At 56.5% G+C, this 27,680-nt stretch overlaps 1 protein-coding gene across 2 annotated transcripts in view; it reads right to left on the bottom strand.

Moving 5' to 3' along the window:
- The window catches only part of CLMN (calmin), a 106,395-nt gene that overhangs the window by 18,773 nt on the left and 59,942 nt on the right, over window positions 1-27,680 (bottom strand). For both annotated transcript variants that reach the window (XM_045822040.1, XM_045822039.1), the window contains exons 2-9: window positions 23,605-23,666; window positions 18,208-18,303; window positions 16,379-16,462; window positions 11,710-11,802; window positions 9,675-9,865; window positions 7,666-7,859; window positions 6,793-6,875; window positions 1,464-3,107 (exon numbers count right to left, since the gene is read on the bottom strand). In XM_045822040.1, the coding sequence (XP_045677996.1) occupies window positions 1,464-3,107; window positions 6,793-6,875; window positions 7,666-7,859; window positions 9,675-9,865; window positions 11,710-11,802; window positions 16,379-16,462; window positions 18,208-18,303; window positions 23,605-23,666 (2,447 nt within the window). The remainder of the gene's footprint in view (window positions 1-1,463; window positions 3,108-6,792; window positions 6,876-7,665; window positions 7,860-9,674; window positions 9,866-11,709; window positions 11,803-16,378; window positions 16,463-18,207; window positions 18,304-23,604; window positions 23,667-27,680) is intronic.

Raw genomic sequence — 27,680 nt, forward strand, 5'->3', positions numbered from 1 at the left:
GCTAAGCACTAGGGTAGGAAGGATGAAGCTTCATTGGCTCCAGAGGAGCTGGGAGGGCTCCTGGGAGGAGGTGCCATTTGTGGGAGGTGTTGAAGGTAGGTAAGCCCTCGCCAAGAGGTTCGGGGGAAGGCGCTGGGACCAGCTCAAGCAAAGCCTGGAGGCAGGGGAGAGACAGGGTAGCCGGGAGCCAGGGAGCCAGGGAGGGAGCTGGTGTGGCTGGAGGGGAGGGAGAGAAGGGGAACCAGGGGGGTTGGGGCCAGGCGGGAGAGGGAAGAGTCTTAAAGGTCACGCTAAGGCATGCGGACTCTATTCTGGGGATTAGAGTAGGGCAGGGACAGGAGGAGATTTGGGCTTCAGGAGTCACTGCCCGATGGGGCGGGGCTACATGGGGAGGAGAGACAGGAAGGCCTGGGAAGAGCCAATGGGATGGCGTGAGGAGTGGGAAGGATGAAGATTTATTGGCTCCAGAGGAGCCAGCACATGCAGCCTTTCTGGACCTGGGCAGGGGTCTCCCTCTGAAGGACTCCCTCTGAATCCCTCTGCTGGGCCCCATCTCTTACGTCTGATGCCAAGGCCCCTCCTAGCACAGTTACTGGGCACGCAGCATCGAATGCTGAAGGCAGGTTCTTCTTTTTGTTCGGCTCACTTTGCACACTGCCTGGCACAGGCGAGACTGAGTGGGCAGGTGGGCGTGCCTGGGGCCCTGCTCCTCCCAGGCCAGCTCACCCCGGGTGCCCTGTCTGCCCTGCGCCTGCAGGGGCCCCGTCAGCATGGACGGGGACCCTGGATTCCCAGTGCTGCCGTGGGCGTGCTTATTATCAGGGCACCTGCAGCAGGGCCCCTCCCGCTGCACCCTGAGAGCGTCACACCAGGTCCCCCACCCTCTCCTGCACACGCCAGTGGCCCCTCTTCAGCTGCTGGGCTGGATGTAATGAGAACCTCAAGTGGCAGGTAAGTGCATGCCAGCTGCTCCAGCTCAGAAGTGCGTGTCCCCTCCTTGCCCTATTTACACACTCCCCTTCAAACCACAGGGGCCAAACAATAACAGTGCCAAACAGGCAAACGGCCTTTGAAAGTCAAGGCCAGAGCCAGCCGTGAGGTCTCCCTTTGGTTTCCCGGGCCGCAGCAGGAGGCGGGGGCACCCAGCGTGCAGCTGTGGTCACTATGGAAAATGATGACGGTGTCTGCTATGCTGGACTCCCATGCTGGACTCCCAGACAAAACCTTGCGGATCCTCCTGGCAGAGCTGTGGGCAGGGTCAGGACTGGGGGAGGCCAGTGTGGCACCTGGGGTACGAATTTGAAGGAGTCATCCCTCTCAAGGGCTAGGGCTGCCCTTGCCCCAGCCTCAGCGAGCACCTCCTTAAATGTGCCACCCCGGACGTCTGGGAGGGACCCTGTTTTACGGGAGACACGGAGCTCAGGGAGGGCAGGCAGCATTCCCCACGCTGGGCAATCAAGTACCTGCTGACTCTCCACGGGGGCACTGTCCTCGGCCTCCCTTTGCTGGTGGTCCTGCTGGGCGGGCGGGGGAGTGGGCTCCGAGGCTGGTTTGGCACCCTCTGCGTCCCTGTCCAGATGGGGTTCCTCGAGGGTGGACGGGGGCTGGTCCTCGCCCGGCCCTGAGGAGCCGCAGCTGCTCTCGGATGCCTCGGGCTCCTCCACCCGGGGCCCCAGGTCATACAGGTAGCCCTCTGCCTCTTCGAGGTCCAGCTCTTCGTTTTTCAAATCCTCCACGCCTTCCGCGTAAGCCTCCAAGACCGCAGCCAGGGGGACCTCGTAATGCGGGTAGTAGAACAGGTCGTGGGGGATGACAGAAATCTTGGAGAGGGGCGGGGAGGGTTTGAAATCCAGGCCTTCCTCGCTGCGCGTCACGAGGGCGTCCAGGCTGACGCGGCTGCAGGGCGGGTTGCGAGGCAGCTCCCTGCGGGGCTCCCGGGGGCTTTCGGCCTCCCCGTCCTCCTCCCCGCGCCCGCGACGCGGGGATTTGCGCTTCGCTTTTTCATGCACCTCCGGCTTTTTGTCCACCGGTACCTCCTCAGGGGCCAAGAAATAGTCTTGGTCTTCTTGTCCGGGGACCTTGTGAGGGTGTTGCTTGCCGGGTTTCCCCGGGGGCTCGTCTGAACCCTCCTGCTGGTGGGCAGGGGTACCCCGCCTTCTCCCCAGTGTCTCAGCGGGCTCCCCCACGAGCTCGCCCTCCTCGGATGTTTTCTCAGGGGGCGAAGGGTCCTCATCGAAAGCCTGGCTGGTGGAGGCGAAATCGGCTAGGTCGCTGTTAAATTTAGAGGCTTTTAATGGTATGCCTTCAAAATAGTCATCTTTATCCATAGCTTCCACGGTCTGCAGCTCAACCTTGATCTCCAGGGAGTCAGCCACAACCGTATCCTCCCCAAGGGGTGAATGGGGCCGACCTCCCACCCCGGGGCTGGCTGCCCTCTCGGACGATGCCCCGTTCCAGGAGGGAGAGTCCTGGGAAGTCGGAGAGTGACCCATCTGACCGTCCTCCAAGGGAACATCATCCAGGGCCTCGTCAGAGGCTGCTTTGGGGATGTTGGGGACTTCCTGTTTTGGCTTTTCCTCAGCGACCTCCAAGACGCGTCCATCCTGCCTCGACGGCTCCTTCGCCCCCTTGGGGCTCCCTGCAACGCCGCCGGCGTCCTGGCCGTGGAACGTGCCCTTGCTGCAGGACGCGTCGTGGTAGGAGTCAGCCTCGAAGTGCACACTCTTCTTGATGGGCAGGTGGTTGGAGCCCCGGTTGTCCTTTCTGGATAAGATGGAAGAATCTGAAGACGGCTCACCGAGGTTGCTGGTCTTACCTGGGACGTCTTGGAGGACCCGGTCGATGACCTGGTGGATGACCTTGGTGGCAGTGTCCGACAGCACCTGGCTGGACACGCCGCCCAGGTAGGGTCCTGCGGCGCGCTCGGGCCTGTCACAGACAAAGACTTTGGAGGGCGGCGGGTGGCTGGTTTCGTGGTTGACGGTGTAGGCGCGCTCCCCGTCTTCGCTCAGGAACAGCACCGTGCTCTCCCGCTCAGGAGGCGCTTCCTTAATGCGGACGAAGGTGGACTCGATCGGGGCTCCTCTGTCCGCATCCACAAAGTCCTCCTGCAGAGGGACACAGGGCAGCCGGAGTCAGGGGCGTGGGCAACGGACACTCCCCTCTCCCGGAACAAGAACCAATGCATAAAGAGCTGCTTCAGAGCCAACGCTGAGTGCTCTAACTAGGTTGTGGGTGGTTGCAGAAGACTATCGTTTCTGCCAAAGTAGTTTTAAAAATACTATTTTTTTCAAGCTGTGGATACAAAGAACTCATGGTGAACTAAACTGTAGAGTGAGCCCTTCTCAGGGAGTAGAGATTGTCGGCTGCTTCTTCCCTGTGGGCCAGGCCAGTCTGGGGACAGACAGGAGAGCTGACCCCCCCCGAGACGGGGAAAGCCCAGCCACCCTGTCACCGACGGCGTGGGCCGGTGTGACGGAGTGAATCCAAAGGGCCCCAAGTGCAAAACCAGATCTCCGTGTGCAGGCGGATTCTCCCACACGGGCACGTGTGCTGTGTGGAAACGGCTGTGGGCCGGGCTGAAACGCAGGGATTGGTCTGGGGTCACGGCTGTGGTCGGCTCCCAGTGCGCCAGTGGGCTCTGCGTGGTGGCCTCACCCTCATATTATTTGAAACCAGAAAGCTGAACTTAAATAAAACTGCAGCATATCCCTTACGGACTCCCGAGAGGGCCAAAATGATGAGTTCCGCAACATAAATACTTGTTTGGGAGAGGACTACGTTCTCGGGGGGTGGGGGTGGGGAATGTTTATTTATACACCAGGTCTGGCATAAAATAAGAAATTTCAAGACCCCAAGACGCAGGGGAGTGAGACCCACCCATAACGAAGAGGAACAACAGTCCTGAGGAGTACACCCAAATAAGACCCAGGGTTAGGACTAGCTCTAGATCAAGACTCTAAATTAACTATTTAACGGACGCTACAAGAAATACAAAACTAGTTCTTCATGTTGAAGAGAAATGGTCATAGATGGAAGCCAGGATCTGAAGGAGGGAATGAAAAGTACCTGAAATAGTAAATATATGATCAGTATAAAAGACTGAAAAGTTTTCTTAAAAAGTCTTCTGACTGTCTAAAGCACAACTGTAACAGTGCATTGGGATTAAAACATATACAGAAGTGAAGTAAATGACAATAATAGCACAGAGGAATGGAGAAAAGGTGAGTGGAATGAAATGTTTGCACATATGAAAACATATAAAATATGCACTTTTCTTGAAGTGCTATAATAGGAATTCAAGGTAAACTGAGGTATGATCAAGATGGGTATTATCATCCCTAGGACAACTACTGAAAAGATAGAATGAGGAGAGGTGGCTACAAAGCTAGTAGCAGAGCTAAAATGGAAACCAAAAAAATAATCGAGTAATCCAAAAAAAAAAATTCAGGGAGGAAAGACAAAGAGGCGTAACACAGATAGGACCAATGGAAAACTAATCAAAAGGGTATTTAAATCTCTGTAAGTGAATGAAAAGCACACTAATTAAATGACACACTAGTTCTTGTCAGAATGGATAAAAACCAAGACCTGACCATCCACTGTTGATAAGAGACGTGTTTACCAGCACACACACGGAAAAGAAAAAGATGAAAAAAGACATATCACGCAAGCAGCACGTGAAAGCTGATGCAGCTAGGTGCCTCTCAGACAAAGTACCTTACAAGGCAAGGACAGAAACTGCCTAAAAATAAAACCACCAAGTCATCAGGAAGATACAATAACCCTAAATGTGTATGCACGTACAACAAAGCTTCAACATACATAACGCAAAAACGGACAGAGCTAAGAAGAAAAATAAATCCACAGTCATAAGCTGCAGATTTTTATATGTCTCTTTCACACTCCTTGCTAGGAAAAACAGAAAAAAATATCAGTGCGCAGACAGAATATGAGAACAGCATGTTAACCCACTTGACCTAATTGATACTTAAAGAATGTCAATTCTTTCAGTACAGGAGACCCATTCTTTTCAAGCGCATAGGGTACATTTCACCCAAAGAAACCGAATGCTGGGCTGTAAAGCCAGGCAGGGTCTGGAACCCCGACGGCCACGGCCGAAGGGATGTTTATGGCAATGCACTAAACTCAGCAGCGGAACCGTTCAGGAACGGTTCAGAGGGTGCCGGGACGTAAGCTGGGACTTGTCATCCCGAGTCCCCTGGGGACGTGTACGGACTGACCGCTCTGCGGTGACACACTGTGTTTGGTGACTCGGGATGACTTTCCCAGGTCTCATCTCTTGCTCCACGTCTCATCCCCCTGCCCTACCCGACGGCCCTGGGGAGACCCAAGTGTCGGATTTGCTGAGTCCTGGTTGTGACTCCCACAAATACCACACTTTTTAGGTGATTTCAACCTCGACTTGCGTCTTAAGGACTCGAGGCTAATGAAACGCCTGATGCCTAGTATCTCTGAAGTTAGTAACGGGCTAGGGATATTACAAAATATTATTATGCCATATATTATATTGTATAATGCATACAATTACACAAATTAGTATGGTATACTACATGCTGTATTATTACAAAAATAATAACAACCAGCACCATTTGCTGTGCATCAGCTGTTCTGCCAGGCACGGAACTAGCATCTCATACAGACGTGCATCAGAGAGGTGAAGTAAGCACCTTAAGGTCACACAGCTTCAAGTGGCAGACTGACGTTCCAGCCCATGGAATTTCTGCTTCTGACTTACTGGGAAGTGATCTGTGGCTCAGGGGCAGTTGGGAAACACACACACACACACACACACACACACACACACACACAGCTTGGGGCTGGAATGAAAGCCACACGTGGGTTCAGATTCAGCCTTTGGAACCACGGAGACCTGGGGTCACAGAGCTCTGGAGCTGCTGGCTGTGCGACCTTGGACGGGGCTTGAAGCCTCCGAGCACCCGTGTGCTCATCTATAAATGAGGATGATGAGGCGGAGCCAGGTGGGACCGCAGGAGGGGCCGTCAGTTACCTGCCCAGCCTCCAGCTAAGAGAGGAAAGCTGCCCTGTGCCCCTGGGAGCATTAGCTCTTTGTGCTCATGGTTTTGGTCTATTACTTATAGCTACTTCCAACTGTAACGTATTTGCTGACTTGTTCACTGTTCTATCAGAGCAAAATTACTCAAGCTCAGGGGCCTCGTCCACTCAATTAATTGCTGAGACCCCCAAGCCAGCAGGAGGTGTTCAGTAAATTACCAGTGAATTCAGTAAAGGGCTGTTGATATTGTTGTACTTGTCGCCCTTATTATGGTCATCTCTGGGCTGGGCGGAGAGTCAGTGGAGCCGTGACAACCTCTAAAAGGTCTCAATCTGCTCCAAAAAGAAAAAAAAAAACTGTCGCCAAGTACAGTCTGAGACTCTGGAAAAGGTGTTTTTGACATCGACTTCTGTGGTTTTTCAGGCTCTCACAAAGTCTGCTAGATTGCTAAAATGTTCCATCTGCTGTCTACGAAATTAAGTAAGTGATCCATAGTACACGTGAGCATCTTTTATAACCTAAACCAAGTTTGGTGTGGGAAGAGATTTGAGAGAGGGTGGCTGCCTGACTTCCCGTCCTGCTGTTGAATGTGATACACGTCATATATGATTTTGGAATTAAATGTGGCAAGGCAGCGCTCACGGGCTTGAGATCAACTTTGGATTATCACTGGCCCCCAGACCACCACGGCCCAGGCCCAGCTTCGTCTGGTAGAAATACAGTATCAGAATTAAAGGTAAAGAAAAGCAACATACGGCTTCCAGCTCCGGGAAATGTTCTAGAAACTGTGCCACGTACGTCACAATAGACTGCTCGTCCGGAGTGTCCACCATGATGTCTGTTGAGAGAGACACAGGCGTTAGAAGGACACACGGACACGCAATCTTTCAGGAGGCCCACGGGACGCTGGCCAGTGGAGGGCCCCACAGACCACGGAGGTTTTCTCTTCCTCTGACACGGGAGGAAGTTTAGGCCCAGACGGGGCGGATCCTTTGACTGAAGGCGGATGAACAGAGGGACCGGGGTGCAGAGTCCAGGACTCGTTATTCCCGGGACCACCTGCCCTTCCTCATTGCCGGAGGGAGCCCCACACTAGCCCGCCCCACGTGGAAACCAAAATAGCCAAGCACCTTGAAAAGGTGTCCCTTCCGACTCTGTCACCAGGCTGAGGGGACCTGGTCCCAAAGGCGCCTCATGCAGTGAGAGTTCGCCACAGTGTTACATGTAAACATGACTATTTCTGAAACAACCTCGATGCCCACCAGTGGTAGAAGAGCCTAGTGCATTCTGGTATGCCGCAAGATGGACCATCATGCAGCCCATAAAAATGTATAATGAACACGTTATAGCTACATGCAAATACTTATGTCAAAATTAGAACGTTAAATTAAAAAAAAGAGGCTAAAACTATACATACACTGAATAATCCCGATTATGTAAAAAAAAATTGTAAAATGAAATGCACCGGAAAACGCTGGAAGAATGATCTCAGTGGCAGGAGTATAGGAAATGTAAAATGTCTTCATTGGATTTTTTTCTGTCTTTTCTAAGTTTTCCGCCTGGACAGCCAGTGGCAGGCAGGGGACGGAAATCATTCCGAAGGAAGAGAGCGAGGGAGCCGCCGTTACCTTCCGGCTCCAGGAGCCTGGGGATGTGAAGGGCGTCGTGTGCGATGGTGAAGGCCTTCTCCAGGTTCTCCCACATGGAGTCCTCCAGGGCCTGCTTCATGTCCACCAGGCTGGGGTCGATGGCCTTAATCACAGCCAGGAAGGCCAGCCCGCTCTTCCAGCTGCCCGCAAAGTCCTGCACCGCCACGCCATACCTGGGGAGAAGCAGCAGGGCGGCCGCGGGAGGTCTCTTAGTAAAGAGACTCAGTGATGAGGGGTCAGCACGCAGTGGCCTCGCAGGCCTCCGAGTGGGGCCGCGAGCTGCTGATCTCACGAGGCCGGGTGCCCTGGGCCTCGAGCCCCGGGAGAGCGACACAGAACCATCCCACTTGCATTTCTGGATGAGCAGAAGGAGGAGGTACGCGTCGTACAAGAGGGCAAGACAGGACCTTCTGTTCCCCAATTTCCAAACAGATAAATGAGCAGATTTATACCCTGTTCATCTTATCAGCGACATTCAAAACAGCAAACAGGAAGTGTTGCACAGTAAAGCAGAGCCAGAGAGTCCCACGGGCACCCGAGGCTGCCCTGTCTGGACTTCCTGCGCCGTGACCTTGGGCAGGTCCTGTACCGCCCTTGGACTCAGACTCCTTAATGGTAAAACAGGGATGCCCTCGCCGTGACCTCCCGGTGGTGGCTGTGGGGGGAGTACCGGCTTGAATCCACAGGAACGACCACAGCAGGTGGACCCCTGCGGGCGGCCCATGGAAGCCCCTCACAAAGTGGGAGGGGCAAAGGGGGCTACTCCTGCCAGGAGCTCATTTCCTTTAGAAACCATCCCCTGAGACCTGCCCGTCTCGTCTCTGTGGTCACAGAATTCTCTTACAAACAAACAAACAAACAAACAAACAAACAAACGAAAACCCTGTTTTATGTAGAAACCACACTAGATTCCTAAGCTGTTGCAAAAGCAGAGAGCAGCGTGCATTCCCCGAGTGTGTTATCCGAGCCGGGACGTTGGGACGAGACTGTTAATGAAGCCCCGGGCCTCATTGGGTCCCCACGCGTTCCTTCTGCACGGGGGTGATACACGGACCATGACACGTTAGCACAAGCACAGCGTCCTGGAGCCACGGCCGCCGTGGAGAAGCAGAACTGCTCCATCGCCCCAAAGACACCGCTGCCTCCTCAGTCCCCCTGACACCCTTTCGGCTGATCCCTTCTCAAACAACCTGTCCTGACGGTTCGCGTTCATCAACTCGACCACCGTGTTCCGCCCCTCAATCAGACTCCGGAGACCCAGCCTCGCTTCCTTCTTCTTTCCTTATGTGCTCACTCCCATGCACTGGGGAGAAGGAATCTGGTATTTGTGAAGCGATTCTGATGGGCTGGTCCTATGCCAGCACGTCGTTCGTGGGGTCCACATCATTTCATCCTAACTGTGCTGCCAGGCAGCGGATGGTGAGCCGCCAGCTTGCAGACGCGGCCGGTGGGGAAAGGGACCCGCCGGGATCTCACCCCGTGCGTGCGTGGCATTGCTGAGGTGGCCCTGAGTCGGTGTGGCTCACACCACTCGTCACATCCCACGCGCTGGGAGCCCCCTTGATTTGTACTCAGATCCTCTCAGCAGCTTCCTGCAAACTGGGGTGACTACCGTTTTCTGGGCACAAAACCTGAGAGACGCACAGCATCCCCCCTCAGGGGGGTCTAACCAGCAGCCCGCGGGCCTCATGCAGCCCAACACGGAATCATACATTTACCTAAAACATTGTGAGATTTTTTTTTGGGGGGTGATTTACGTGTCACAATGTATTTAATGTGTGGCCCAAGACAACTCTTTTTTCCCAGTGTGGCCCAGAGACGCCAGAAGGTGGGACATGCCCCTCTACGTGAAAGGGCAGGCTTATACCTTGCATGTCACTGAATAAGAGTTCACGCCCCTTTCCTTCGCCCACTCCAGGACGGTCCTCCCCTCTCTGCCTGGCAACAGTGTGGGGGTCGGGGGGTGGGGGGCAAGGCGCGTGGCTTACTTCCTCGTCTTCCTCTGCACCCATGCCAGCAGGGTCCTGATGGCCTTCCTCTGGTCCTTCACCGACAGCGCCGCGCTCCTCTCCGCCGTGGGCGTGGGCGGGAAGGAGGAGTCTGAGTCTGTGCCCCCCGAGCCGGGAGACAGGCTGGAAGACGGGGAGCTCCTGCTGAGGTTGCCCGTGAGCTCCTTGATCTGCAAGGAAAAAGCCACTTCAGACCCAGAGCGAACCGCGTCTGACCCCAGGGACCGAGTGCACCCTGACTGGAGGGACAGGCTCGTGCAGAACCGGGTCCCCGGATACGAGGAGACCCCTCCCAGTGGCTGCGGGAGGGGTCAGGGGACAGGGCAGGGCCCATGGTCGCCCGACCGTTTCGTGGGGCCTGGAGTGCCTGCAAAGACACCCCATGGTGGGGGTCGGGGGGCAGCTCTCCCCGGTCTCTCTAGCTCTGGCCGGCCTCTGCACAGGCGTCTTCCTGACCTGACTCCACCTCCCCCTGTCCCCTCCTGGGCTGTCCCTCCCAGAATGCACCACGTTGTTTCAAGCCCCACTGCCTACGCTCATCCGGGTCCGTGGCCTGGATGGCACCTTCCGTCCTCGCTCGATTCCTGGCTGCCCAGAAGGGGGCGCCCATCAGGGGGCACTTGTGAGCAACACAGAAGCCCGGGCCCTGCCCCAGAACCCACAGAATCCGAGTCGGAATCCGCATTTCAGCACCACCTCCTGGTGGTTCGTGCGCACGGTCGAGCCTGAGAGGCTCTGGTCTAACGCGCTCCTACTCACCCTTCAAAACCCAGCTCCGCTGTCACTTCCTGCAGAAAGTTTTCCTCACTCCCCTCTCCCCCTGAGGTCACTGCCTTTTTGCTCAGCGCTCTTACAACACGCTGCCTATAACTTGACCATGGCCTGCAGCGCAGAGCTCTATGGTATGGGGCTGATTTATCGGCAACCCCAGAGAGCCATGAATGCAGGACTCTGTATGTGCAGAGCCTAGCCCACAGGAGAAACTCCACAGACATTGCACTCAATGAACAAACGAAGGTCTGGGGGGCACATCCAGCCTTGACTTTCTACGCAGGCTCAGGAGACCTCCAGCGCATGCCAGGGGACTGAATGATGACCACCAGTAACAGAAGTCTGCACTGAGCAGCCCAGTTGGCCACAGGCTGTCCCACACAGCACCTCCGCATGCTCAGCCCCTATTGTAACCCCTCTCCCAGGTGTGGAAACGGAGGCTCAGGACGAGTGCCTCTGGTTTGAAGTTTAAGGCTCCCCAAGAACTATGTCTGTTGTCCCCAAACTATGTTCGTGCTCACCCTTCCCAGAAACACCAACATTGAGCCAAAGCCCCCAGCAAACCACCTCCATGCAGACCAATTTTACTCGGGGTGGGGGGGGGACAATTAAATAATGAGCCCTGATGTTCTGTTCCAAAAGAGGGGGATTTAAGAAGATGAAAACATCAGCTTCCTCCCTGCTACTCAGGGAAAAGAACCGGAGTGCGATTTTAAATGCCGCCTTCATGCCCCGCCCCCCGGCCCCCACAGATCCTGTCTGTCTCCACAACACCTGCGTTTCCAAACACAGGCTGCCGTTGCTAAGGACGGAAAGGGGCGTCCCCTGTCGCACACGGCTCTTCCTGCAGCTGTCTGGCAGACAAGCCCTTTAATCATCTCTGACAGACCCGAGTCATCTCAGGAGAGTAACTCCACCAAGTTCAGTCCTTGCAAGTCTTTCCCCTGGTTCTTGTGACACTGTAGAATGAAATTACTTTTCGAAGTAAATATTTAATCCTTTCATTCCCAAGAGAATACACAGACTCCTCTGGACAGAGAGGGCTCCCGCCTCTTCTAAAACCACAGGGAGGCAAACCTCTAGCGACCAGAGCCCTGCGGCTCTTTTCCAGGAAAAGGCAAAGTCCAACGTCTGTCAGAAACGGAATCTCATGGTCACCCTTGACCTGCCCCACCCATTCTGTTGGCCCTCAGAGGACACAAGGAGACCATGGCTGTGTGTCACAGGAAGGAAACCGTCTTACCTGGAAGAAGAGAATTATGTTCCATATCAGCCCAAGAACCAGTGAGGGGTTGCCATCCGCTATTTCTGCCGCGTCTATGCTAACCAGTTTTACCTGCAGAGAAGACATTTATGAGCTTCCCCGGGGTGGCCAGGTACACTGAAAACAGGTGGCTTTCTGATGCCCTCACGGACCTGCTTCTCTTTCTCACCTGTGCTGTTTGGGGTTGCCCAAGGCCACCTCTCAGGGACCCCCGCGTGCAAAAGTACGTGTGTATTTAAAAATCACGTACATCGGACTTACCAGGTGCAGTTACTATGCTAAGCTCTTTGCGAGTATCAAATCAGTTCACCCTCAACAATCCCCCTAGGCAGGTACTTTTACTAACCCTGTATTTCAGGTGAGGAAGTTCCAGAGAGGTCAAACGGAACGTCCCCCAGGTCATACACTGACGTCTAGATCACCTTGTTCAAGGACAGACGGTGAGTGCCCATTCGGTCTGGGTGCTACACTACTCACCGCCCCCAAACCTGCAGATCGAACACGTCTTTGGACAAACCGAGAGCGCTGCCATCAGCAATCACGGGCCGAGATGGGAACGATAATTATCTGTTGCTTATCAGAAACAGCGAGTAGGGATAAGGCTGATGGCCAGAGTATCTGCGTCATTACACAACATCCTCCTGAGTGGTTGAAACTGCCTGTGTGAGAAACCCTTAGGACCTTTTCCACTTACTTAACCAGGATGTGGTCACAGGGTGATGCTCTGAGCAAATCCCTGCGGCAGCGGTTCTCACAGTGTGGTCCCTGGATGGACCTCCTGGGAACTCCCTAGAAAGGCAAATTCTGCCCCAAACCTACTGGATCGGCAGCTCCGGGAGTGGGGCACTTCAGCCAGAGCTCCCGGCGATGCCGCTGCCCACTCAGGTGCGAGAGGGGACCCCTGCCCTGAGTCACCTGGGTCCACAAGCAACACCTGAGTGCCTAGCTCAGGGGCCTGCGAACTTCTACAGAGGGACACAGAGGGTAATGCTGAAGGCTTTGCTGGCCACCACGGTCTCGGCCTCCCATTCCTCAGGAGGAAGAGAGGAGAGAGTCAAGGTAAATTTCCAAACGTACCCTGCGAAGTTCGGCAGGGAGACCTGGGGAAGAAAACAGACGGCTTCATGCAAACACTCCTTTCTCCCTTCCCCTCAGGGCTTTTAAAAATGTTTGACAAGGGTCTCTGATCCTATCGGCTGTCTCCAGTTTCCGAAAACACCACTCAGCAGGGCCTGGGATTTCCTAACCCAGGGAGAGGGTTCCCCGGCTCAGGGCGTTTTGCAGGCTGATGCCAAGAACATCCTTCAGCTAGCAGGCGCTCATCACGGGCGGGCTGGATCCAGGACGGAAGCTGTCACCATCGTGACTAGCTCGGCCGATCACGTTTGGGCCCGGTATTCCCTCTACATCCGCCACGGCCACACATCCCATGCGGTGAATCGCGGAGCCGCCTTGAAGGGACCCAGTGGACAGGACGGTGCCCCATCCCAGGGGAGGCCAGGGACTGCACGCCTGGCCGAGGGAAGGCGCTGACTGCAGCTAGTCCAAGGCCTCAAGGAGCAAACATTCCCAAGGATCTTGGGCGCCCAGCCACGTTGGGCCCTCTGTAGGGAGCAATGTAACAGCCTCACAGCAGGCGGAAGCTTCGGGGACAAAGTCCTCCCCCTCCTTTTCCCCGTAACTCAGTGGTTTTCGTCACACTGACAAGTGGGCCAAGAGGCTCATGGGAGTGTTCCTCCTCCCCCTCTGGTTGCCACCCAGAGTCTTCGGCAGCAACAATGGCCATCACAGTGCATCCGACTTCTGCCAAGTGGCTTTCATGAGTTAATTCGTTTCCTGCTCTTAACGTTCCATTTCGCAGACGAGGAAGCTGAGGCCCAGAGGATGGAAGTCACGGGGTTGGTCCCGCAGGGCAGCCAGTCTCTGACAGCGGAGTCAGGGCGCTGCTCTGTGACTCGGAGTTGTGGGGGAGGGGGGGAAGGACATCGGCCGGCCACACGCACAGCATCTGAATCCTGGGGCACAGGGGACCTGCTTGGCATGGATCACCCAGTTCTGGGCCCTTCTTTGGCTCAGCAGAGCCACACTGCGGCCCATCCTCCCTCCCTCGAGCTGGGACATTAGGACACGGAGGGGCCGGTAAGGGCCCATGAGTGATGTGTGGCCTCTGGGAGTGGGACCCAGGTGGCACCTGAAACGTCTGTTTCCTCCTGTGTCCCTCCCCGGTGCCCACCCCTCCCTTCCACCACGGGGGTCACTCACCTGTCCTACCTGCCTGGCTAAGGGGGCACAAAGATGACAAAACACACCCACAGTTGGCATGTATCCAGATTTTTAAATGAACAAGAAAGGGAGGGGGGACCTTTAAGGCTCTGTCGTACCACAGGCGGCTGCTGCACACAGCTTGGGGAACATTTAAGGGTGGGTAAGAGCAAGCCCGCCGGGCCTTCAGAGCGCAGCACCACCACACCCGGGCGGGGCCAGCCCCTCCTGGAATGCCCGCTGCCCGCCCACCCGTTATCACAAACACACGCCCCCTGGAGTTCGGGCGTTCAGGGGAGCCCGCCCAGCGGCCCCTCCAGGAGCAAGGGAGGGAGGAAGAGCCTCGGCTGAATACCGTCCGCACAGGCACCCCCAGTCCTCGGCGGCTCTCTGAGGCAGGCCTGCTTTCCACCGCCCCTGTTTCACGGACCGGGAGGCTGGGGCTCTGAGGGCCCACACCACCTTCCAGGACCAGAAGCCGCCGCCACAGCCGGGCCCCGAACCCGTGCCCTCCGCGGCCACGTGGGAGCCGAGGCTGCCGGTGAAGCCAACTCCGCAGGGACACCAGCATTCTCAGAAACGTGCTTCTTCATGGGGCGGCTCTCCTGAGACGGAATTTATATTCCGTCCAACCCGCCCACTCAAAGGATGCGACTCGACCGTTTTCAGTGAACTCGCTGAGAGGCACAGCATCGCCAGAGTCGATTTTAGGACATCGCATCACATGGGAAAGAAACCCCGTCCTTGTCGGGGTTTCTCCCCATCTCTCTCTCCCCCTATCTCTCCCCGCAACCCCCCCACCCCCGCCGACCTCACCAACCGCTGATCCGTCTCTGCCTCTAGGGATCTCCCTGGCCTGGACATTATTGCACGGGAGTGCAATCACAGAATAAGCGGCCCTTCGAGTCTGGCATTTTCATAAAGTTTTCACCCGGCTGGCGTAGCTCAGTGGACTGAGTGCGGGCTGCGAACCAGAGTGTCGCAGGTTCGATTCCCAGTCAGGGCACATGCCTGGGTTGTAGGCCATGACCCCCAGCAACCACACATTGATGTTTCTCTCTCTCTCTCTCTCTCTCTCTCTCTCTCTCTCTCTCTCTCTCTTTCCCCCTCCTTTCCCTCTCTGAAAATAAAAATAAATAACATCTTTAAAAAAAAGTTTTCAGTGTTCATCCATGCGGTAGCCTGTGCTGGTGCTTCGTTCTTTCTCACGGCTGAGCGATTTTCCGCAGTGTGAGTACACTGCACTTTGTTCATCCGTTCGTCCACGGACGGACCCGGGGGCTGCTTCCACCTTTTGGCCACTGTGAGTGATGCTGCCGCGAACGACGCTGTGCTTCCTGGCCACCACTGTCTGAACGCCCTCCCACGTCTGGGGCTTCCCCCACAGCACGGGAGGCAGAGCCCACCTCTCCTTGCGAGACCCCAAAGTGCTTCCCTCACCTCCCCCCGCCCCCCGGCAGCTGAGATGAGGGGAGGCACCACGGCTTGGTGATCCGGGTCTTTGAGTCTGAATGTGTGACACTGAGCTCATTCCAGGGGCTGTGATGTCCTTGTCTCAGCAGCAGTGGGCACAGTGCAGGGGTGGCCGTGCCCACACAGGTCCTTGAACGGGGGGCACGGGGACCTTTGCGGTGGGCCCGGCGCCTGGCACCCCTGGGTTCCACCCCTGGTTTCCCCAGGCCCTCTGTTCGCTACTCAGCACCCTGTCCACAGCCTTTTCTGCTGAACTCAGCCAGTCTCAGCTTCTGCTGCCTGCCACCCAGAAGGCCAAGTGCACTGCACTTTATGGCCGAGTTTTAGTCGCGCAAGCCGCGGTGTTTCCGCCCGGGATTAATCGCGGACGCCTAACGGAAAGGGGAACCCTGGAAATCTCGTCCCCTGGAGCCATCCGCTCCCGTTTCTGAGGGACACGAAGCAGAGTCCAACACACCGAAAAAGCTCATGAAAGTCTAGAAAGTTCTATCCAAGAGGGGAGAATTTTGTAAGTTTCCCTGGCTCTTTTAGCCTCCCCTAACCCCCCCGGGCTCCTCACGTCTTTTGAGTTCAAAGAGACAGCTTTGAACTCTGACGTGCTCCCTTGCACTCTTATTCAAATAAGGGGGAAAAATGTCAACTAATTCCAAAGAGCCGAGCCCCGATCAGCTGGCCCGCCCTTCCCAGGACTGGGGTCCAGTGGGGTCTTCCTCCCGATGGAGACGGAGGGAGGGCGGGGAGGCGGGCCGAGTCGCCAGCGGACGGGTCAGCCGAGTTCCGTTCAGTTTGAAATCAGTCCCATCTGACCGTCTGAGCGGGGTCCCGCTCCACGCTTCTCCCGTGACCTGCTAGCCCTCTCCTTTGCCGCAGGGCAGGCCTGCGTTAGTTAACCAGAGGCGCCTCGGATACTCACGTTGCTGTCTTCCAAAAACTTAAGGGCTTTCGCTATGTTGTTCAGCTGAAAGATGCGGTGGGACGAGGACTTGTACTCGTGGAGCTGCGACACAGAGCAGAGCAGAGCCCGTCAGACCGCCCGGGCCCCACGGCCCCGCCCCCTCTGTCTGCACCTCAATCTCGAGAGAGAGAAAGTCGGGGCTCCCGGCTGAAACCCGCCCCTTATTTATGGTTCCCGGGACTTCGCTCAGTCGAGCTGGTGCATGGGGGACCCAGGGGTGAAACCAGGGGCAGATGCGTCAGGCTTTTTCTCTCTGACCCAGCTCCTGGCTTTTGACAGCCCCCCCTCCTCCAGAGCCCTTGGGTGACACGCCGTCCTCGCGGGCTGATGGTTTCTGTCAGAGCAGGAGCTTCCGCCAGGAGCATCAGCACGCAGCTGCTAAATCACCCGGCGAGTCCCTCCCTGGGGTGGCAGATGTTCCTGCTTTCTGGCCAAGAGCTTTGTGAGCAGCTGTCCCAGGTCGGGGGAGGGGGCAGCGAGAGAGGGGAAGGGGTGGGGAGAGAGAAAAAGCGGGGGAGAGGTGGGGCAGAAAGAGGCAGAGAAAGACAGAACGGGGCAGAGACCGAGAGAGACAGAGACAAGGAGACGCAGACAGAGGCTGAGGCAGGCAGATGGGGAAAGACAGGCAGAGACAGAGGAGAGAGAGACAGAGATACAGAGAGAGGGGAGAGAGATAGAGCAAAGCGGGGAGAGAGAGACAGAGGGAGAGACAAAGAGAAGCCGAGGGGGGGGAGAGAGAGAGAGAGAGAGAGGGAGGTGCCCGCAGAAGTAAAACTCTGACGACGTCAGCGGCCCACGCCGGGAGGGCCATCAGGATGAACACCCTGCAGTGAAGCCCGTGACACCCCCCCGGTGGGGGAGGTTTACGTCCCAAGGCAAACCAGTGGGCGCCAGTCCCTCCTGGCATGAACGCAGGGCCAAGCTCACGGGTCACCGCCGCCTCGCCGTGTCTGCCACCACAAGTCCACTCGCACCCTGGACTCGAGAGCGGGGTTCCTCAACATCAATACGACTGGCATTTTGGCCAGACCGTTGTACCCCATCCCGGGGACATCTGGCAACGTCCTAGGGACGTGTTGGGTTGTCACACTGGGGGCACTGCCGGCACACAAAGTGGGCAGAGCCCAAGGAAGCCGTGATGCCGATGAACATCCCGCGGTACACAGGACGGCCCACCGGGGGGACCCGCCGCACCCAGACGTGACAGCACTGGTGTGGAGAGCCTGCTTGGAGAAGGGGAGAGACAGGGCCCACCTGTGCACGGCGCGGCGGACACGCGCCACGAGACGAGGCCTGGCCGAGATCAGAGTGAAATAAGCCTTGAGGTCGGTGGGTTCAGTCCAATTTTGGCCATACTTACAAGAAGGTTCTAGAAGCTAGCAGTTCTAATTTTGGCCTCGGGATGGATGCCGGAAGGTGGTTGTAAGATGCCTTCCCCACCTTCCCGATTCTTAGCTACCATTCTGGTTTAATGGACCGGCGGGGCCAGTTAAGCCCTGATATTCAAGTTCCGATCTTGATTGAGCCTTAACAGACTCACGGAAAACACTGGGCATTTATCCATTTACTTACTAAAGTAAACTTGCTTTGAAAAAAGATACAGCTGAGTTACACGTGATTCTATGGGTCCTGGTCACTGAGGAAGGAGCGTGACCCTTCAGTTTCTTGTCGCAGGATTTACGCATGGCCGGGACGCACACACACATACAGATCTGTATCGAATAGAAACCCCTCTCCCTGTTTCCCTTGGCATTTTATTTCTTCCTGACCCTCTCTGCCATACATACCAGATTTCGCCCAGACAGGACTTCTAACAGAGCCATCAGGATCTTGCCATCTTGTATGTCAACGAATAAATCTTTAACTTCTAGAGGAGGGTTGCACTGTGGAGGAAGGCAGAGAAAGCAGCTGATCAGCGGCCCGTGTGACCCACGGAACTAGTTTGCAGGTGCAGGTTTTGCTCGAGAGAAAACTGCCAGACACCCACTGCTGTCCACGGGCAGCAAGGCCCACCCATGGAGGCCGTAAGCCTGTCCCGCTGGAGGTGACGCCTGGGCAACAGGTGCGCTGGGGAGCTGTGGACGAGCCAGCATCGGGGGCCCCATCAAACACGTGACCCTTGGGACCCTCCTAATGTGGTATCTCAGACCCCAGAATCCTATTACACGCACGTTTCTGCTTAAGGGTAGAGAGAAAGGGCGTGTCTTCATTACAGACTCCCACTGAAGGAAATGATCCCAGAAGCAGGGCTCACATCCAACCCCCTGGGCCAGCCCTCCATCTCAGATCGGGGGCCCCCTGAGGCTCCAAGAGGCTGGGTGGCGTGCCCAGGGTTTGGAGAAGTCAGCTCTTTGGTGCAGCCCTGTGCCGCATCAGGACACGCTGGCTGACCACAAGTGCAGCTCGGACGGACACCGTGACGACATGACCCTGGTGGGTTACCCTCTGGGCCGGGGTCCCGGGGGCGTCAGGGCTCCTAGATCTCCAGTGCTGCGCAGTCAAAGCGCACGCGCCTTCCTGGGGGGGCTGCTGTCACACCATCCACATTCAGCCCAAGTCTGCAGTGGGGTGCCCTTGGCAGAGGAGGCCAGGAAGGAGGCTGGTGTGGGCAACTTGGGAGGGGGCGGAGGCCAGATGGACACACAGCTGGCCCGCGGACAGCCGGGTGGTTCCGTCCACCCCCACGTCTGCAGGTGTCAGGATCCCGAGGTTTGAGAGCCTGATTTACACACATATGTAGATGCATATTTATATGGTTGGGCGTACAAGGTAATACAGGTTCATGATAGCAAATCTAATGAAAATTGTATTGAAATGCTCATCAGTGGAGTGTTACTGCCTCTTTCCCCCACAACACCCGGGCTTCCTGAGACAGGCCCTTGGCTCAAGGTGCGCCTTTCGCCTGTTTTACTCAGAGGCACCTGAGTTCAAATCCAGGTCCTGCCCCCAACAGGACTCGGCCTTGGACATTTTCCGTAACCTCCCTGGGCCTGAGCGTCCTTGGTGACAAGGTTGGGTTGTGGAATGAGACTCCCCGCAGAGGGTGGGCGCTGCCACGGCATGGATCGTGCCGGCAGAGAGCCCGGCACGGCGCCTGCTTTCCCGGAGTAGTCCCACACCACCGGCCAGACCGGACTACTACCGAGCGGCGTCCTGCAGACTCTTGGGGGGCCCTTTCGTGTACGGCACTCCCGCCGGGGGTGCACCCTCCCAGCTGTAAGTCCTGAGAGGCAGATGTCCTCCGCTGGTGCCCTTCCACAGAGAAGGCCCTGGACGCGTCGTCTCTCTGCCCCATTTGCTTCACTTCCTGGGCTCCCTGGGTCAGCAAAGGGCACCCTCGACCCCAGTTCGCCGGGCTCTTCCCTGTCCCTGGGGGAACAGACCGCTCTCCACACAGGATCGGGACTGGGAAGGGGCCTGCGCGGGAAGTGCCGGAAGCACCCCCGCCCCCAGGTCCTTCTCTGAGCCGAGACCCGGAGGGGCCTGCCGTCTGTGAGCGGACACTGCGGCAGGGTCCACTGAGAGTTTGGCCCGACCAGGCCTGGAGCGCACGGGGCTGGCTGCAACTTGTCGGTCAGGTGCTCGGGCCCCGGGATCAGCAAACCGGGCCTCCCGGAACCCCAGGCTTCAGGGGAATAGTGTCCTAGCGGGGCCCAGGCGCATCGAGAAGGAGGCTGACCCGCTGCAGCCCTTTCATGAGAGATGTCCAGCTCCTACGGGCCTCTGTCTGGGGTCCCAGGCAAGAAGACTTGCCTTGAAGAAAGGTTCCTGTTGACAAAGGCTGGGTGGTAAGTGCTTCCACGCGGCTCGGTTAAGACTTCCCGCAGCAGAATCTCCAGGGACGGGACCATACACCTGCACTGTTACTAGGCCCCCGCTGTAGCACAAGGTCTGTTTACCTTTCAGCACGGGGCCTCCCTATTAGAACAGTAAGGCCGGGCGCTCTCCACTCCCAGGTACAATGAAAGGGGGTGTTCACGGCGGAGATGAGGAGACAGTATAAATGGGGGGTGGGGGCAGCAGTAACCAGCCAGAGACCCGGGCTTAGGAGGGCCTTGGACGCGTTGGGGAGATGGGGCCCAGGCCCCCTGTCCCGCCGGCAAGGCCTCCTTCCCCGAGAGCCTTGGAGGGCCCACGTGTCCTTTTTTTATTAAGGAAGGTGGCATTTCCTGAGGCCTTGTAGGAGCCCCTGCCCTGCCCCCCGCCCCCATGAGAGTCAAAATACGGGACGATTCCACCCACAGGTGCACAGAAAAGGACTTGGCTTCAAGGGCAACCATGACTTTGAACTAAAAGGCAGATTATTTTCTTTTCCTTCTTTTTTTTCCCCCCTTGCAAGCTCCCGCAGCTCCCTGGGCACATTCCAGGCGGAGCACGAGGGCATCAGGTTATGGAGACGCTTGAGGAAATATCGTTCCCGCTAATGTGAGGCAGAGATCTCGGGGCCCCGAGCAACACACCCCCTGATCGATGGCCTAACACGATGTCCAGTCGCCGGCCCCGACCGGGGCTGACCCTTGGGCTGGAGGGGAACCTGGAGCACCATTCCTGTGCACAGTGTGTGTATGAGCCCCGGCCGGCAGCCGCCGCCGCCGCCCACGGGGCCTTGGCCTTGGTCCACCCTGCGAGATGGCGGGATGGCGGGAGCGGAGATTGAACCGGCTCCAGAGCAAACACTCCTGGGGCCCCCAGCCCGGCTCCGCGGGCTTCATGAGCCCGGTCTGGCTGTGCAAACGGCACCCCGAGGGTTTTCCTCGTGATCTAACTCCTTCGGTAAATTAAGGAATTTTTCCAGAAGCCAGAGGCGCGGTAAATATTTCTGACAGCCTTCAGATGGCAGTTAAGCCCAGCTCCCCGAGGAGGTCCCGGGTTTCCTTCACATGAAAGGTTGCTCTTGAAAGTCTCGAGGTTGGAAACGCGGCTGTTAATTTTGCCCTGTTTATTAGGCATCAGGTTCAGGTGCGATCTGATTTATCTCCAGAGCGGGCGCTGCCCACCTGCCCCGCGGAAGGAGCCGGAGCGTGGCTGAGGGTAAAGCCGGATAGGACACATGCTAGCAGAGGCTCACTTGGGGTGGTGAGCGAGTGCATGGGTGTTTGCTGTATTACCCTCCGTACGTCCCTGAATTTATTTTCTAATAAAAAAAAAAAGACGGAGAATGAGAGAAAGACACACTCCGTCCACCGGGAGGACTCCGCAGCGACCCCTCCACACATCAGGCTCCCGTTTAGGAGCCCAGGGAACTCAGGGTTGGACAATGGCCTTCCTTCCCTCCAGAAATAATACGTCACACGATGAGCCCCGCCCACAGTCAGAATAACGGGCGGGTGATGTATCCCGCTGCATCCCGACATCCCGACAGGCAGTCTTCCACCTGAAGAATCCGGGAGCCTCCTGGACTTCATTCCACAGTGTGGGGGGGGGTGCAGAGGCGTGGGTGGCCCCGGGCTGTTCGGGAAATATCACAGGCCCCAAAAGTCGACTCTGTGAATGGCAATTTCGGCCAAGGACTCCACTTCCTAAAAACCACACTTCTCTTCTCTGCTTTCTGATCATTTCAGTGATTTCCTCCAAGAACCTCCACCTGGGTTAACGCTAAGGTCCACCAGTAGTTGGACCTGCTAAGGGGCCAGGAGGGAAGGGAATCCGCCCGCCCGCACTACCGTGGAGTCCTCGGATCCTGCAGGTTTGGGAAGAAATGAGACTGCCGGCCGGGCCTGGTGGGAGAACCGGGTCATGGAATTTCGGGAGAAGGAGGCCACGGGAGGGGCATGAATATCGCTAGGTCAGCTTTCCTGTAAAGAGGGACAGAGTCTCTCCTGCCCCAGCCCCGGGCCACACGGAGCATTCCAGTCAGGGGCCACCCCAGCGTGTGAGGGGGGCTGGGAGTTCTCACTCCAGCTGTGCGTCCAACTCACGGCTTGTCCTTTTTTTCTGCTTCACAGCCCGAGACACTTGCAGACAAAATGCAGTTCAAAAGTGGCTGGCCAGAGAACGTCAGACAGAAAGAAAAGGGGCAGGAAGAGTCACCGAGATGGGCCGCAGAAGCCGAAGGAAGAGTTTCCTTCTCAGCAGCGGGACACCGGGACTCCTTAAGCCTGTTTCCTTATTCATAAGGGCATTGGGGGTGGTGGTGGGGTGGGGGTAGGGGTGTGGGGGAGGGGGGCACTGAGACTTGTCATGGGGATTAAAGGAGACGTCTGATGCACTAAGAAGCTCCTGGTACCTGCACCTGAAGGGTCAGGTAATATTACTGATCAACAGCAACAGCATGGAACTAACGAGGGAATCTGGCTTTGTTAAAAGGTGTCAAGGGTTCTTGTACAAATCAACCCAAATTCCCACAAAAGGCTCCTCATGAGAACCCCCCTCCCCTCACTGGACATCAAGAGCCCTCCTGCCTCCTGTCTGTGGAAGTGTCTGGGTTGTGCAACAACGAACGTCTCCTAACCTTCCCTCATCGTTTCTGTTTAAAGGTAGACCTTTCGGGGTGTGGCGATGTTCGTTCCTGGGGTTCGGTGGTCTCGGCTGGTGGGCGGTCACTGAGCTGGCACGCTGCAAGAGTCTGCTGGCTCTTCATCAGCTCGCCCGGGGGACCACAAACACCCCTTCATGGGGGGACTTTGATGGAATGTTCCAGAAAAGCCAAAGCTACTTGAGGAAGATAACGGGATTCCAGTGCGCGGATGTCCTCCCGTGTGGAGCCACCGTGATTCCTGAAGCTGGTGGGGCGGCACACACCACGTGTCTGCTGGCCCTGGCGTCACTTCCCAAGGAGCAGGACCGACTTCCGTGTCTCCTCCCAGCGATCCGCTCGTTCAGTTTCCCTCGGCTTCTCGAGGGGCCAGTCAGCCGATCGATGACCGGGTTCTTCTTTGGGGGGTTCAACGTGTATTGACCGGTACTAACAGCCACCAATAAAGCTGTCTTTGCCATGAAAAATACAAGACAGACCTTTCCTCCCCCAGCCAGACAGACTCACAACCCCAGGAGGACAGAGCCGCGCCTTACTTACCTCCGTGTTCCCAGCCCGAGAATGATACATGTTTCAGTGAACGAGTGGCGATAAAAGCAACAACAACAACGGAAAACACAGAGCCACCGTGTCCCCTCACTGGGCCACTGATCCGCACTCGGAGTGACGGACGAACCCACCAGTTCCCAGACCCAGGCGCCCCGCCTACCTTCTCCAGGTGCAGGTTTATCCATCGAGTGAAGGTCCTCTTCTGCACATTCTCCCTCTCAACTGGAAACAAAGAAATGCTGTCAGCTGGGCAGAAAGAAACATGTTGCAAGATCCCGCCCTCCTCTTCGCAAGGGGGATTCTAGGCGGATGGCGGGCAGAGCCCCGGAGGGTCCCGTGTACGAATGCGAGAGGGGTGGCAAGGGGTTGGGGGGTACCTACAATCCATTTCCCCCAGCCCCGCCCCCCAGTATCTTAAATGGATGAAACATCCACGACTTCAGACGCAGAGAACAAGGTGTTCTACACGACCGGAAGGTGCACATGCAGGCACCCGACTGCCCAGCTGGAGAAGCGCTGGTGGCTAAGACACAAATTGAACCCCAAGGTGACGGTGCTGCACCCCTGCCCGGAAGGAGAGATGCAGCCGAGGAGCTGGGGCGCGGGAGAGACGGGCGAGAGGGGAGGCCAGTGACGAGGAGTGGGGGTGCGGGCTCAGGAATGTGCCAGAGTGTGGTGGAAATAACAACAGTCCTGGGCTGGGCGTCTCCCGGCCCCACGTCTGATCTGTGCACTCCCAGGCTGCTGGGAGATCCCTGCGATCCTGCAAGTCAATTAATTCAGCACGGTTCTGGGCACAATGGCTGCTCTCTCTTTTTTTTTTCTTTTTTGTCACTATGATTTCTAGAGCCAGGGAGCACTTGACCTTGGCCCGGAAGGCAGAACTCGGCAGGAGTCTGCCGCAGAGCCTCCATGAGCCGGGAGGACATAAACCAGACGCAGGTCCCTCCTCCCAGGGGACAGCCTTTCCCAAACAGTCTTCTCAGGAAAGATCTTTCGTTTTCAAGGGTTACTGCCATCTAGCCAGCACTAATTGCGTCCTGGACACTTTGTTTCCATTAATCTTTAAACCCGACGACACCTCCTGCAGAGTAGAGATTTATTTTACAGATGAACACAACGGGGCTCAGAGAGGCGCCGTGACTCGCCCAGGGCACCTGCTGCAGAGGCAGAGCTGGGCGAGACCCCCAGGTCTGTCTGCCCCCCATTCAGCACCTGGAAATGGGCGGTCGGGGTCTGAATCCCAGGAATTCCAATGATGGCAGAAGCATCTGCAATAGCTAATATCTGCAATAGCTAATAGCAATGATAATGACTTAAAAACATTTACGGAGCGCTCCTAGGTGGCAGGTACCCATCTAGGCACTGGATTGGCATTCATTAATTTACTCCTTCCCTTGGAGGCCGATGGGGAACCTGGGGCACATGCTGTAAGTCCCACAACCGCTGAGGTTAATGCTCCTCATTTGCATATGAAAAAACTGAGCATTGAATAACCAATAAGCATCAGAGTTGGGACTGGGGGCTGGACTCTGGGCTTCTCCCATTCCCTCCCCAGCTCCGTGGCCTGAGCTGGCTTGGCGCCTTAGGACCCGAAGGGAATCTCGAGATGGGTGCCGGTGCCAGTCCCAGGGCTGGGTGCTGGGTGGACCCAGGGCTGGGTGCTCGGTGGACCTGGCAGCGGGCCTGCGGCTCGCGCCACTACGCCTCCTTAGGAAGCTTGAAATGTCGGCATCGCCGACTCCCGGCTTGCCAAGTTCTGGATTCCAGCATGCTGGAAGAACACATCACACATGCTTAAAACCATTTCACATTTCTTTAGCAATAAGAAAATGAGAGGCCATTTATCTCCTGGGGGAGCCAAAAAAAAGGCTCCAGTTTTCTGTAACGACTGTGGTTCCTTTTTCCTCTCAGCCTCATTATTGGGCAGATAGTGGTGCCCATAAATCAAATTTTAATATTGTGCCTTTCAATCTTTCTAATTGAAGAGGCAGCAGACAGTCATTATGCTTTCTATGACCGGCTTTCTCTCGTTTTCCTCCTTTTCTGTAAGGGGAGGGCACTGCCGGCGAGCAGGCACAAGGACTGAGTGTCTCATTCTAGTAAACCGTTTCGGGGGGAGGAAGGGGAAGGAGAAAGGAACAGAAGTTGAGAGAAATGAGGTAGGGAGGGGGGCGTTCGCTGGGAGCAGGAGTGACGGAGTCCCAGAGCTTTCTGGGAGGTTGGAGACGCCCTCCCGCAAACCCCGTTTTAGCCTCTGCGGCTTTTCCGTAGGACGGGTGTCCCGGCCCCGCGGCCGCCCCTCTGCAGAGGGGCACTCGGCTCCCGCCTGAGTGTCGCTGTGAGGAGCAGCCCTGCTCAGGCCCCCGGGGGCGCGGCTCTCGGTGCATGAGCCCACGGGTAAGTTTCTCGGGCCTGACAGCGAAAAGTGAAACTGCCAGGCCTCGGTGGTAGGCACATTTAAAATTTTAATAGCTACTTCCAAACTGCCCTCCCCAAAGGCTGCCCCAGTTTATACTTTCACCCCCAACTGTCTTTAAACAAGTTTATGGGGATTGTAAAGTATTTACACACACATTCAAACACTCAGGCTGGCTTCTCCATATGGCTTCAGAGAGAGCAAAGTATGAAACAGAAGTGCATTCAGGGAGAGCCTGAGAGAACCGGGGTTAGCTGCTGGTTTAACTGTGCAGAAAGGTGTAAATGAGGAAGTGGGTGTCTGTTAGTCCGCATGTGCTTCATCCATCCATCCATCCATTCACCCATCCATTCATCCATCTATCCATCTATCCACCCACCCACCCACCCATCCATCCACCAGTCCGTATGTCCATCCATCCATCCATCCATCCATTCATCCATCCACCCACCCATCCACCCACCCATCCATCCATCCATTCATCCATTCATCCCTCCATCCATTCATCCACCCACCCATCCATCCATTCATCCATTCATCCCTCCATCCATCCATCCACCCACCCATCCATCCATCCACCCATCCATCCATCCATTCATCCATTCATCCCTCCATCCATCCATCCACCCACCCACCCATCCATCCACCAGTCCATCTGTCCACCCACCCACCCACCCATCCATCCACCAGTCCATCTGTCCATCCATCCATCCACACATCTTGATACTTCGTCACTGATGATTACATGCCAGACACTATGCCAGACCCTGCAGGCATAATCAGAGATAAGGAATTAGGCAATCACAGCATCGGCGCTCCAAGAATTCACAGCCAAGTAGGGGCGAAGGCACGGGCACCACAAAGCACACGTGGAAGGGGAAATGAATCAGAAACTTCCAGGACTGAAGGGATGGGAGGAGGTGACCTTAGACCCCATGGGGATGTGAGATCTTCCAGGAACCGGAAGAGGAGGCCACGGCAGAAGCGGGGACATGGCGGGGCTCCCGAAGGCAAGGGCACCATTCCCAGCTCGGCCCCGATCCGGAGCCGACCTCAGGGAGGCGTCAGCTCCATTCCAGCCGCGGCCAGGGGGCAAACCCGGGGCCAGACTGGCTTGGACAGCAAAGGTGCCCCGTGGGAGGGCAAGGGGGTGGCTGAAGATACGGAGGGGCCAGGAGGCTGAGTCATAAGTGAGAGACGAGTCCCAAACTGAAATCGGGCAGAGACCACCTTCTCTGAACCTGAAACTGGGACACACCACTCAACACAGAGGAGAGAGAGTACGTGGCCGGGCCCGGAACATCCACGCGAGAGCCACACGCCATGAGCTGGGCGACCTTGGGCAAGGTCATCATTTTCCAAATACTTTGCCTCAGCGTTCACTCTGCAGAAAGAGGGTAACTGTGCCTCCCTCACAGGCGGTCACCCCAAAGGCACCCCCAACGGCCATTCTGTAAGACCTTTCTCCTGGGCCCCACGGTCCACGGCACGCCGAGGCCGTGGGCTATGTTACCTGGTGTCCGACACGACAGTCTGACACGCGCTCACAGATTTATCCATCTCGGAACCCCCACCCCCACCCTCTTCTACTTCTAGCCTGCCAAGACTCCATAAACTTTATACAGTTTCCATAAATCCAACGGCCCCTTTTTTCCACCGCACCTATCACGTTGTAAAGGTGTAGGAAACCATTTCTCAGGAAGGGTCTGGCCCTCTCACGCGGTGTTGGTGGGGCCCGGTGTGGGTTTACTGGGCAAGAACAGAGTCCTAACAGCGCAGTAAAAGCGCCGTCCCCGGCTCTGCCTGGCCAGCCGGGG

This window comes from Phyllostomus hastatus, unplaced genomic scaffold (assembly GCF_019186645.2).
Source record: "Phyllostomus hastatus isolate PE091 unplaced genomic scaffold, TTU_PhHast_1.1 phas_scaffold_501, whole genome shotgun sequence".
Classification (NCBI taxonomy): domain Eukaryota; kingdom Metazoa; phylum Chordata; class Mammalia; order Chiroptera; family Phyllostomidae; genus Phyllostomus; species Phyllostomus hastatus.